Below are 12,323 nucleotides of genomic sequence, written 5' to 3'. Positions count from 1 at the left end.
GCCCTTACAGTGAGTCTGTTTGCTGATTTGTGGCATGAGAGCTCCGTGTTCTGCAAAGCTTGTACTGCGGGAAAGGTGGAAAAAACCAGAGTATGGAGAGAGGTGAAACGTGGGAATCTCACATCAGAGAGGAAAGGTGTTTCCTGATAAACTGAGAGCTGCTCAGAACGTGGTATTCCTCAGCAGGGGAACGTCTGTGGTGAGATCACCTCTGATGAAGTGCAGTTTAGGTGTTGGAGTAGGTTCAGTATTGGGGTGTTTGTCACCCTTTTTCATACTGATAGGTGGCTGTTGTTATCCTGCCATGACCTCTGCGTGTGAGTTACCCAGCCTGCTCTCCTGCAGCCACAGTGTGCCTCTAACGATGGTGGTTGTTATCCAGGGGCACAAGGGACCTGTGTCCCGGGCTGTGCAGGCCCAGGGACGCCACTGACCTGGCACTGGCAGCACGGCAGCCTGCCAGGGTGGTGGGATGGGCTGGTCCCTGGCTGTGGGCAGGTGCCTGCAGCCTGCATGTGACCTGGGAAAACTGCCTGTGAGCACAGGGGCTGGGCACCCAGCAGCACCCTGCCCGTGGCTGCACTGGGGGTGCCTTGCTGGGAGCTCTGTGGGTGTAGCCGGAGTGGTGGCAGTTGTGGCCTTTCCCACAAAACATGCACCAGCCCAAAAGCTGGCTTCCTGCCCAGGCAGTGGTGACCAGTAGTTCTCTGCCAGCCTTTATCAGAGGTACCTGGGCTAACAAAAGTTGTTTTGCCTTGCAGGGAGGCACCATAATGCTGGGGAGGGGGAGCTGTGCTTCTGCCTGTGTTACAGACCTCTCAGAAACCGAGAGCAGAGCTCCAGCTCCCTCTTTTTGCCATGTTGGGCAGCTTGCTTAATCTCTGAGCCTCTCACCTGTAATGCTTCTCTCCCTGTACTTGGTGAGCTCGGCAGATCAAAAGCACTGTTCAGGCTCCCAGTGTTGGTCCATCTTTGTGTGCTAAGGAGAGGGAGGCAGAAGCAGGGAAAGAAATAATGAAAGCTTCTGACTGCAAGAGGTAAAAATGCAGATAAAGCATTCTCCAGGCTTTTGTCTAATGCTGTTGAGCTCCTGAAGACTTCATTCTTCACTCAGAAGACTTATTAGGTGAGTTCAGACGGGGTTGGAGTGAACTCAGGAAATGGAGATGTCAGAAGACACCTGGATTAGGGCTGCAGGCACAGCTTCCCTTCTGTGGGGGGAAGCAAACCGAACATTTTCATGTTTTCCCTGGCTGTATTCTAGTATAACAATTGCCACAGCTGTGGAAGTTGCTTTGCTGTTGAAGTTGAGTCTTTGCAATGTTACAGAGGTGGGGGCATTAAAGAATTACCCATTTCCTATCAGGAATATTATAAGTATGTCAATCTGGCTTGAAAAAGGTGATCACTGAGCACATGCATGTGCTCATCTGCTCTGCAGGAGGAAATGGAAATAAGACTTGGGATTCTTGAAGGATCTCTTCCTAGAACCTCAGTGCTGTTAATTCATTTTCCGGTTATTTCAGGTCACTTGTCTCCTGACACAGGAGCTAGGGCTGCCTGCTCCTGAGGAAGGAGCAAGGACACACACACACACTCACAGAAAAAGCACAACAGCAAAACAACCCAAATGTCTGACTGTCTCCTGAATCATTTATAGCTGTGGTGTTTCTGTGATCAGCTTCCAAAGGCTGGATGGGTACCGCTGCATCTGCTTATCTGTAAAGATCCTAAAGCTCTCTAAGACCCTGTGACACTCAGAGTGAGCAGAACAACTGGTTTGTAGTGGTTTACTTGTGCCTGCTTAATGTCATAAAGTTTCCCATTCTCAGCATAATGGAATTCTGTATCTCATCTCTTGCTGAGCAGTCAGCCCTGGGGGTGTCTCTCTCTGATTCACCTCTTACACCCGCCTTTTAGAGAGTTTTATTTGTCAGACAAGAATCAAGTTCATTAGGTTCTTGCACACATAATATTTAAATGGTACAGTACATTAGTGCTGATATCATACACTGTAAACAGCTGTAGAAACTGTAGTTCCTGACCTATCTCTGGAGTGAGTCCAGCTCAGGCTGTTTGGGCATTAATTTCACTCACTGGCTTTCAGCCCTTTTCTGTAGGAGTTGAGAAATAGTTTAGGTCTTGGGTTCCTTGTGGAGATGGATCCAGAGATGTGAGCCTTGCCCATGACAATTTCTGCATCTCATACCTCTGTGTCCCACTCCCCTTCATGACTTAGGTTTAAATGACTTTGTAAATTGTCTTTTTGATTATTTTTTGTTTGCCTCGTGTGCTCTGCAGATATAATGGCAGAAGTTAGTCAGGCTTTTCTAGTTAGACTCTACCCACACCCCCAACTAGTTATGGGAGTGTTCCCCTTTACAGGAAAATTAAATTCAGGCTGACAGAATTTCTTTTCAGAGGATGGGCAGCTCTTCCTGCAGCTTGTCTCCCTCAGACTTTCCTGAGCAGTGTCCAATTTCAATTATAGGAGCAGAGTTGCCATCCTCCTGTCCTGTCTCCCCAGTCTTTCATTCCCAGAAAAAAAGACTGAGAAGAGGGTTAGGCTAGCATAGGAGTTGTTGTCATCCTCTGTTTTCGGGATTTCTGCTCACCCCCTTTTCTTTGTTCCCCAAAGGTCTCCCCAGTAGAAAGATGCAACAGGTTCCTATGGCCTGTTTTGGGTCTGTAGGCAGAATCATGTGGGAGGGTTTGGATGTCCTAGACCACCTCTGCCCCCTGTTTTGCTCAAGTTGCATCATCAAGGGCTGTAAGCAATGAATTGTGTTGCTTAAGGTTAGTATTTGGTTAGGATTTTTTTTGGCAATGCTTGAGGTTGGCTTTTTGTCCCTCTTCTCATTATTTGTTTGGAATTGTTTGGAATTGAAGCCCTATTATTGAAGCTTTGATCAAACATCAAGTATTGCCATTCTGAAAATACAAGAGGGTCTCACAGCTCAGCTGAAGGCAATAAATACAACTTGTTCTTAGTTTCTGCTGTTTCTAGTTCAAGAAGTGATGGGAGTTGCTGTTAGTGAATTATGGATTTTTTTGCTTTACAATACAGGAAATGAGATGGCATTGTCTTGCTCAATTCAGAGGGAATCCTTCAAAATACAGCTTTTTGAGAGCCACATTAATTTCTTTCCTGCTGTCAGTACAGAGAACAAATACTTGAAACATCTTAAATTTTTTTCTGCAACAAATTTCTCCCCCTTTCCCCTCAATTTTTGGACCCTTTTGAAGGATACTGTGAATTGGTGATTTTTAAAGCTTTTAAAGGTTTTGTGCTCCTATTTTATGAGAACCTGGAAGATGAACAGAAGCTGATGTTTCCTGTCTCTAATCCCCTGCTGCTCTCCTCCTGTGTATTCAAATAGTTTGATCCTTTGGCACCAAGGTCCCTTTATTAGAGGGGCTTTGTCAGTATTGTCAGTGTTACCTGTGAGCAGAGGCAGTCAGTGTCTGTGTCCAGTGTTTCGTGTCAGCTGGGTGAGGGAACATGTGGACGTGGCTCAAAGGAAGCCTTGAAACTTCTCCAGTGTTTCTTTTTCCTTTACTAAAAAAAGCCACCAGTATTCTGAATTGTGAACCAGGAACCTCCTGGAAAGAGAAATGAAAGGTGGGTTTCGCTCTGGAACTGAAAATGAGCTGATTTCTGATTTCTGTTTGTTGTTTGATTATGTGTATTTATAGGATCTTAGCTTTCTTGGGCTGGTGTCTCTCAGTTTAGTGCTGGTCAGTATTCTAGGACAGGATGTAGTCCATCTTGGCTCTTGGGCATGTGTTAAACTAAATAAAGTAAAATCATACAATTCTGGTGGCATGGAAACCTTGATATCCAGGAGGAGAATTATTTCAAGTCTTAGGCTGGAAAGTTGACGCTTTCAGAGGGTTTTTTTTTCCCCTAAAGCAGGGCATTTTAAATGCTTTAGGAGCTTTCTTCAAGTCAGCATGCAAGAAAGGAGTTGGTGTGCACAAGGCAGTACTGGTTAGTGGTCCATATTAACTTACAGGATCAAATGCTAAAGTTCACTGAGCCTGTGATTCAGTTTTTTTTTTTCCAGTGTGTCACCAGACCATCAACTCTGTGTCTGTTTTATGTGCATCTGTCGGAAGAAGGAGGATGAGGCCAGGGACCCTTCCCAGCACAGTTCAGTAGTGGAAAGAGCTGAATTTTGCTGCAAAATGGTGATGAGAAAAACAAATATTAGAGGGGAAAAAACCCCTCATGCTTTCCAAGACTTCAGCCACGTTTTTGCCTTCAGTGGAAAGGAAGCAGAGAGGCTCTGTGAACAACTGGCCGGTGCAGGAAAAATGAACTTAACTGTTTCCATTTTGTATTTACTAATTTCTGAAACAAAAAGCCTCCTAGAGGGCTGAAGTGTTTGCTGTGTGTGTGTTATATCCAGCATCACCACAGCTGTGCATGCAACACTGATTCATTTTGGGTAGGAACTTGTGAGATTTTGGTCTCCTCAAGGGTTCAGAGGCCTCTGCAAGTGTTCCTGGATAAAGCCCTTTCCTAAGTTGTGTGCAGGGTCTTTTGGGGATGGCACCGTGAAGCCCTTTCCCCCTGTGTGTCCCTAGAAGCCTATATCCTGTGAACTGAAGTATTTCCTGTTACTTTGTGTGGCTTTCAAGCTTATGGAATTGCAGATAAAAGGTGTTTTCTGCTTACCTTCCTGGCTCCGAGAGGGAAGATTATGGAACGCAGGAAGGTCAGGGGACCCTCCATCAAGATTGTGCAATGCCTCTGCTGCATGATTTTATTTTTTTTTTAATCCTACTTATACAAGTCACCTTCACTTTGTTTTGCAGCTTCTTTTTTTTCTCTATAAAAAAGCTGTCTGCGTTTTGCCTCTGTGAGAGACTCTTTCATGACAGTGGTTTTTTTTTTCCCCAACTTGCATGATCCGCAGTGTTGAAGAGGATTCCGGTCTTGTGACTCTTTCCTGAAGGAATTCCAGTCTCCTGGGCCATCACCTTCACCAAAAAACATGGAGAAGTTTGCATCAGACAGGCCTGTTCCTGTGTCTAAGGTACTCGTGGGTCTTTGGGGAATACTGTTATCCCAACTTTCTGTCACCAGAATTTGGGAGAGTCTCCCCTGTTTCCAGAGAGATTTCTAGGTTGTTTTGCTGAAATGCTGTGGTGAGAGGTGCTGTTGAAACCAGTGGCCTTTCTGGAAGAGTTCTCCATGACCATAAGTAGGAATGCAGAGTCTTTTGGCACAATTTTCTAATTATTCACCAGGTAGTCTTACTGTGTTCCACTCTGCTTGGAATGGGGAGGTTTTGTTTCAGAGAACTTCTGGTGTGGGAGGGGTGTCTCCCATGAGACCTGTCCTGTTTTCTTGACATTTATGGAGGCTCGTTACAGTGAGCACGTGCCTCAGTGTATTTACATTATTCTCGTGCTGGTGATAAGGATTTGGCAAATCAAAATGATGCTGAAACACCTTCCGATCCTCACAGTACTACGGAAACATCAACTGACCGTCAAAATACCTGTTTGTTGTGACCTTTTTCACATAAGGGGAAAACAAGACTGAGACACTGGAGGATGGGATTAATCTGAGACATGCTGTGCTTCCTTCCCCAACACCTGGGTCTGAGGTGCAGTCCCAGGATCTCTTGCAGTCAGTGGCAGAACCTGTTCTTGGGTGTTCTGCTTTTTGCCCTTGCCCTTTTTAGTTCATGGGCAAGACTTGTCTCCTGGACACTGTCACCAGGGTAGCTGCTGCTGCTCAGGCTTCCCTCAGGAAAACTGCATGCTGGAACAGTGGACTGGGATGGATAAGTTGGTGGGACAAGAGGGACAAGAGAGACAAGAATAAAGGCTCCTTATTAGCAACGTGATTTTTAGCTGTTTTAGCAGGGGGCAATGATGTGAATGGAGGATTTCCCATGGTGTGGAACTTGATTGACTTTGATAATCTCGAAGATGCTCTGACCCTGTTACAGCAGGGCAGACAAATCACTCACTCTCTCCTCAACCCTTCACCTTTTTTCTCTTCCTTTTTTTTTTTCTCTTTTTGTTTTCCTTCTCTCTCCCCCAAGAACGGAATCCCTACTCCTCCTTCTCAGAAGAAGCCAGATACAAACTCGTGCCCTCATGCAGCTGGCAAGTGTGTTCTCCCTGGTGGGGTGGACAGTGAGAACTGCAAGAATAACGAGAAGGAAAGGCAGTGGATCCGCCCTGATACACCCAGCAAATGCACGTGGAAGCTTGGGAAACCCCTCTCTGCCTCCCCACATCATCATACCTCTCTGTAAGTCTTTTATTTGCTGCTTTTCAGCACTAATCCAAGTTCCCTCGGAGCCATGTGGATTTAACAGCAGGTGACTGATTTAAATGGAGTCTTGTTCAGCCTGTAGATGTGCCGGCGCTTTTTAATTTCCATGTCTAAGCAAAGCTAAGAACCCAGACTGAGCGTACAGGGGGCCTTGCACCACAGATGTGAAAGCACATGGACTGGAATGAACTTATTTTAAGTCACCTGGCAAGCAGTTCCCTGACTAGATGAAAGTTTGCACTATTAATGCCTTTTGGTTATAAACTAGCTGACTCTGAGGAGTGCTGAGCTACTCCATGCCAGGAGAAAGTGCAGAGCACTTCATTCTTGCCTCAGCACTTGGCTTGATGTCTGATTAATCCATGTTTTGGATCAAGGACTTGATGTTTTGTGAGTTTGTATCCCATGGTTGTTCTTTTAAACTAAAATACCTTAAGTAACTACCCCGATAAAGGGGAGGGAGAAAGCTGGTTGAAATAAAAAGCACTAGAAATGCTGTGTGGTTGTTGTGTGACCTGCCTGTGGCCTTTTCTGGGAATACACTGACTTTGTTTGTATTTATACCAGGCCAGAGCCTCCAAAGATCCTGCCAAACATCCTGAATAAAGTTGGCAATACACCTTTGGTGCGAATCAACAAGATTGGGAAGCATTTTGGACTCAAGTGTGATCTCTGTGAGTACTGCTGCAGGCAGAAAATCCAACTAACAAACATTGTTTCAGAAACTTGGGGTAGTTCTGGTTAGTAGTGCCATGTAACCCTGGGAGCAGGAGTGCAGGCACCTGGCAGAAAATGGTGAGGAAAAATTCCTCTTTTTCTTTGGCAGACTGTCAGTTTTTATGGAATTGGTCATTTGAAACATCTTTCAGTTTGCACTTCATGAGAACATTCCCTGCAGCTTTTCCATTTTTGTAGAAAAAGTAAAACGTTTTTCATAGAACAATTAAATTTTAAAAAGTTGTGTGAAGTTTTTGACTGCTTCTCATATTCAGAGTATTCATCAGTGTGTATAAAATGCAGATCAGCAGTTATCACCAGAGATCTCTGAAAATAATTAAAGAGATGAAACTGTCAGTGAAAGTTTTTTTTTGGTTGGTTGGGGTTTTAAACCCGACTGTGCTGGAGATACCTGGAGGCTCTGATCAGAGTCCTGAAAGGTGGTGTTCAACACCACTGAAGGGGTTATTGCTGGGGGGGACTGGAGTGAAAGTGTAGGCTGAACAAGGGGAGAAACTTCCAGTTTGATCAAGGGCAAGACCAGATTTCAAGGCCAAGTTGGATGGGGCTCTGAGCAACCTGGTCTAGTGGAAAGTGTCCCTGCCCATGGCAGGGGGTTGAAATGAGGTGATCTTTAAGGTCCCTTCCAACCCAAACCATTCTGTGATTCCAGTGACAAGTTGCTTATTGTTCTGACCTGTAACAGAAGAGATGCCGTGAGCTGAATCCCCCTCTCTGCTGTTGGGAAGCAGGGAGGTGAACTGGGCAAACCTGTTAACAGAGCTGGTCTTCCAGAGGTGTTAGGAATCACCAGCCTGCTACCCAGTGACTGTGCTCAAGAGCTGTGCTTGGTTTCTGTGATTCCAGTGGTCAAGTGCGAGTTCTTCAATGCCGGGGGCAGCGTCAAGGACCGCATCAGCCTCAGGATGGTGGAGGATGCTGAGAGGGCTGGGATCTTGAAGCCTGGGGACACAGTCATAGAGCCAACCTCTGGAAACACAGGTAGGGCACGGAGAGACCTTAGCAAAGTGTGGGGGGAAATGCTGTGGTGCTTTTCCTGGGTGAGGCAGGTTTGAGGTTGGAGCATGGAGGCTGCCTGTGCAAGGAAGAAGGGATCTCTTCCTGCCTGCAGTGCCTCCTCCATCTTGCACAAAGAACATTTCTACAGTGCCCTGTGCTGACCAGAACAGCTGAGAAGCAGTTCTGCTAAATTTGCAGAGCCTCCTTGCTTTAAAAGAAAAGAAGCGTTAGGCCAGATTCACTAGAGTCTTTAGATCCTATTCAGGATTTCAAGTCTGACTGAAATTAAGGGGGGAAAAGGCACCCAAAAGACTGGTAAGAATCTGGATCTTCCCATTCTTTCTGTTTGGGAAGTCCCGTGGTCCCTCTGTCAGGTGAGGTGGGCCTGGTTTGAGAAACAACCCATGTGGGTGCAGTTGAGGTGGGAGATGAGCTGCACACCCACAGCACAGCCTGCTGCCAAAGCCCTTGCACACCTGGATTTTCAACATGTTCCACTGTTGAAAATCACAGGAGATCCACAGCATCTCCTCCTTGGAGGGCTGGAGGAAGGAACAGTCCCACTAGGCAGGGGCCAGGGCATCTGATGATCCAAGACACTGGAGCTGACTCGGCTCCTGTGTCAAAGCTGTTGTAGTTCTGTTAAGCTGCTCTGCTCCTGGGGAGAAAACATACCTGGAGTGTTCCCCCTTGAGTTAAATATAAAATATATGATATAGTTATATAAATAGTTATATAAATATATAAATATATAAATAGTTAAGTATAAAATATACTACCTCCTCTGAGCATGTTCCTGAGCTGAGCTGCAAGCTTCTCTCCTGCCTGATGTGCTCTGGAGAGGTGTTTTGTCCTGTTCTTAAACTCCTTCCTGGGCTTCCATCCACTGTTGCAAGATATTAGACACAGGCCAAGTAGATCTTTCTTTTGTTCTTTTGGTCCAGTCAAACCTTTGTTACTGGAGGGACTGGGATGATGAGCTGATCTGCCTTCAACAAAAAAACTGGGAGGTCACATCAGTTGCTGTTGTCTCAGCAGCTGTTCTTTGGAGGGTGCAGTGCAACTGAAGCCTTTGTGAATGTGGCTGAACAATGGCACGTAGTGGAAAATATCCATATGTATTGCATTCCTCCAGTATCTAAGGTCATACTGTGACATCCTGCTTTCTGGGTCAGTACCTGATAAATGATTCTCCTTGCCACGGGATCTGAAAAGGCAGAACTGAAGGAGATACAGGACAATTGCTGCAGAATGCTGTCTCTTTTTTTTCATATAAAAGCAAAGACCAGGGCAGAGAGTAACCTGAGACACTTGTCATTTGCTCTAGGCTACTGCTCAGGGCTACCAAGTATGTTGAAAGTGAGAGCTAATGTGTTATATTTTTATCCTCTCTGCATCCCACTTCTCCCTCAGCCAAAGTCCTGTTTTGATGTTTGCTGCATTTCCAGTTCAGTGGCAGAAAGTACAAAGTATTAGAGTTCAGGTCTCAAAATTCTTTTTTTATCACAGACTATAAGGAAGAGTGATGGATGGCTTCTCTTCAGTCTCTGGCCTTAGTGAGGCCTTTTCTGTCTTATTTTTGTATTTGGGTATCCATATTTATCTGTAATACACTGAGAAAAGTTGTTTTTCCTCCCACAAATATATTAAACACTACTTGAATTACTTGAGGTGTGAGTTAAGCTTCTCTTACAGTAACAGTTAAAGATTATTACGGGGGTTTTTTTTACCTCTGTGTGATTCAGCACTGTGTAGAAACAGAGCCAGCTTTGAACAAGCAAGTCTCTGTGTAGGGTGAACTGCAAGTGTTTGTCCTGCACCCAACACAGCAGAGGAGCTGCCTTGCCATCTCACCTCAGACATTGATCAACCAACTTGGTCTGTTTAGCTTATCCTGCAGAGAGGTGATCTAATAACAGCTGTGAGCTTCTCTTCTCTGAGGTACAGAAGATGCCCAGCTGGAAGTGTCTGTCTCTAGCAATCAAGGTACTTCACTGTGGCAGTAAGTTGACCCAGTGCATTAGAACCTCAATCACAAACAGCATCTAAATAATTTCTTTCTAGAGAGGCCTTAGTTTCAGTGCATTGCAAACTAGGGGTTTAGTGCAAAAGTGAGTCAATAAAGGCTCTGATCTTCTGGCAGTATCAAAGGGACTCTCTAATCTTCTCTAGCTTGAAGCACATTCCTTTCCCAAATTCCTTCTGTAAAAATGAAGTGGGTGAGACAGGAGGAAGGTGATGTGCATGTGGTAAAGCCAGCAGTTTGCACATGTCAAGCTTCCCCACCCTTGGCTAAACTTTCTCTTGGCTGTGAACCTCAAAGAACGAGCAGCATCTGAAATCCAGTTCTGCCCAACAGACTGAAACATTCTGTTTGCCACCCTTCTAGAGACACTGTATTCAAGCCTCTGGTGAAAATCTGATTAAATCCAGGGGCATGCCAATGCTGGCATTGTGGGTTTTGTTCTCTGCTGCTCCTCACCGTGTGCTCTGCATGTCTTTGCCTGCTTTCAGGAATTGGGCTGGCCTTGGCTGCGGCAGTGAAGGGTTACCGCTGCATCATCGTGATGCCAGAGAAAATGAGCATGGAGAAGGTCAGACCTGCTTGTGTTTTCAAGAATTTAAAAAAATAAACGTGTTTGCACTCGCAGAATTCCCGGTGCAGATGGATGCTGTGGCTTTAGTAACAAAGATGGTATAAAATATGTACTTGGCCAGGCAGAACTCTGCTGAGGAGCTGTTGCCAGCACCCACAGAAATCCAGGCTGGCTAGCCATGGATAGAAAATGTCTTTAAGACCTATCCCCACAGCATTGTCACTTTGAAAACTGTCATAGGTGTTTTAAATACAGATGTCAAGGGATTTGCCATGCACATTGAAGGGACTGCCTGTCCCTTGCTGAGCAGAGGGTGAAGGGAGGCAGTGCTGAAGCTTTGTATATTCTGCAAATATTCAGGGCTCAGGGCTGAGTGTGAGGGAGCCTGTTGAGCTCCTCAGGTTACACTGGCTGGTCCTGGCAAGCCTCTGAGTTGTGTCACCACAACAGCAAAGGGGAAGGAAAAGCTGCCTTGCCTTCCACTTACCTTCACTGTGGAAAGCACAAAGCATCTGTTTATAGGGCAAGCCCTGTCCTGTGGTGCTGCACCTGCAGCCAAGAGAAGAGAGTGGAGGAGATCCCCTGTGTTCCACAGCTGAGGCAGCAGCACAAATGAACAACATCCCTTGAAGGCCTGTACCCATGGCTTGCTCTTTCCTGCTCTGGAGGGAGAGGTACCACATGGTCATTGCCATGTGCCACATGGCACCAAAGGTCTCCTTGCCCTCTGAAGACAAGCTTTGCCTTAGCTCAGTGTCCTGCCCTTGTAGCAGTTGAAAGGTGCACAGGGCCCTGGAGGATCTCCATTGCTACCTGTGCCCAAAGGAGGGGATAAATAAACATAATTTGCACTTAAACATAAAATACTGGGCTACAGCAGTACTGGAGTGCAGAACTTGTGCCTGGTGTGAGAGGAGAGGGTGTTTTGGCTGAATGAGACTTCTCAGTGTGGTAGTAATAGTTCCTACAGGCATGAAGGCCTGGACTAGAAACAGGAATTTGACACCTGCCTCACCAGTAAAGCTTAGTTCAAATCCTTAATGTCATTTGGTTTTGATCCATGGCTCAGTGGCTCAGGCTTTAGGAGAACCACTGAGGAGGCTATTGCTGACCAGGTGAAAGGGAAGATGCTTTCTCTCCCCTTTCATCCAGTGAAGTCTCTGTGCTGGGAGAGCGTTCTGGGGTTTTGTGACCGCCTTTCTTTGCTACAGGTGGATGTCCTGAGAGCTCTGGGCGCTGAGATTGTGAGGACCCCAACTACAGCCAGATTTGATTCTCCTGAATCTCACGTGGGAGTGGCGTGGAGGCTGAAGAACGAAATCCCCAACGCACACATCCTAGACCAGGTAAGAGCCAGGATGCAGGAGGTGCGGGACAGCATGGAGGAGAAATTGCAGCCTTGTTTCTTAGTGTCCTTGGTTGACTGTTCAACACTCTACGTGTGTCTCTGGAGGAGAAGATGCCCCAGATCTGGAGCTGTGGCTGAGCAACCTCTGTGCTCCAGGCCAGTGAGTTTTTGCAGTCACTAGAGAGCAGCAATGAGCCAGTGTTTGCCAAAACTGCAACACTTAAGGATGTCTTTTTCCACTGAGTTGGCAAGCCTGTGGGGAAGAATAGACGCAGGAGTCACGTTGCTAAAAGTAGCTGTCCCACAAACAAGACTGATCATTGCATTGGAGGGTGCTGGCACC

The 12,323-nt window shown here is 46.1% G+C and overlaps 1 protein-coding gene across 3 annotated transcripts in view; it reads left to right on the top strand.

The window, feature by feature from the left end:
• Positions 1–12,323, top strand: part of LOC108495354 (cystathionine beta-synthase-like) — a 29,284-nt gene that overhangs the window by 1,062 nt on the left and 15,899 nt on the right. For all 3 annotated transcript variants that reach the window (XR_001874098.1, XM_017810976.1, XM_017810977.1), the window contains exons 2-7: positions 4,923–5,042; positions 6,063–6,274; positions 6,866–6,972; positions 7,883–8,017; positions 10,550–10,629; positions 11,844–11,978. Coding sequence is in view for 2 of the 3 variants with exons in the window: in XM_017810976.1 (XP_017666465.1) it covers positions 5,001–5,042; positions 6,063–6,274; positions 6,866–6,972; positions 7,883–8,017; positions 10,550–10,629; positions 11,844–11,978 (711 nt within the window). In the remaining variant the exon portion in view is untranslated. The remainder of the gene's footprint in view (positions 1–4,922; positions 5,043–6,062; positions 6,275–6,865; positions 6,973–7,882; positions 8,018–10,549; positions 10,630–11,843; positions 11,979–12,323) is intronic.

The sequence above is a fragment of the Lepidothrix coronata genome, unplaced genomic scaffold (genome assembly GCF_001604755.1).
Source record: "Lepidothrix coronata isolate B3197 unplaced genomic scaffold, Lepidothrix_coronata-1.0 Scaffold30, whole genome shotgun sequence".
Taxonomy (NCBI): Eukaryota; Metazoa; Chordata; class Aves; order Passeriformes; family Pipridae; genus Lepidothrix; species Lepidothrix coronata.
Note: the sequence above shows the minus strand (reverse complement) of the source record. Positions and strands in the feature narration are given on the sequence as shown.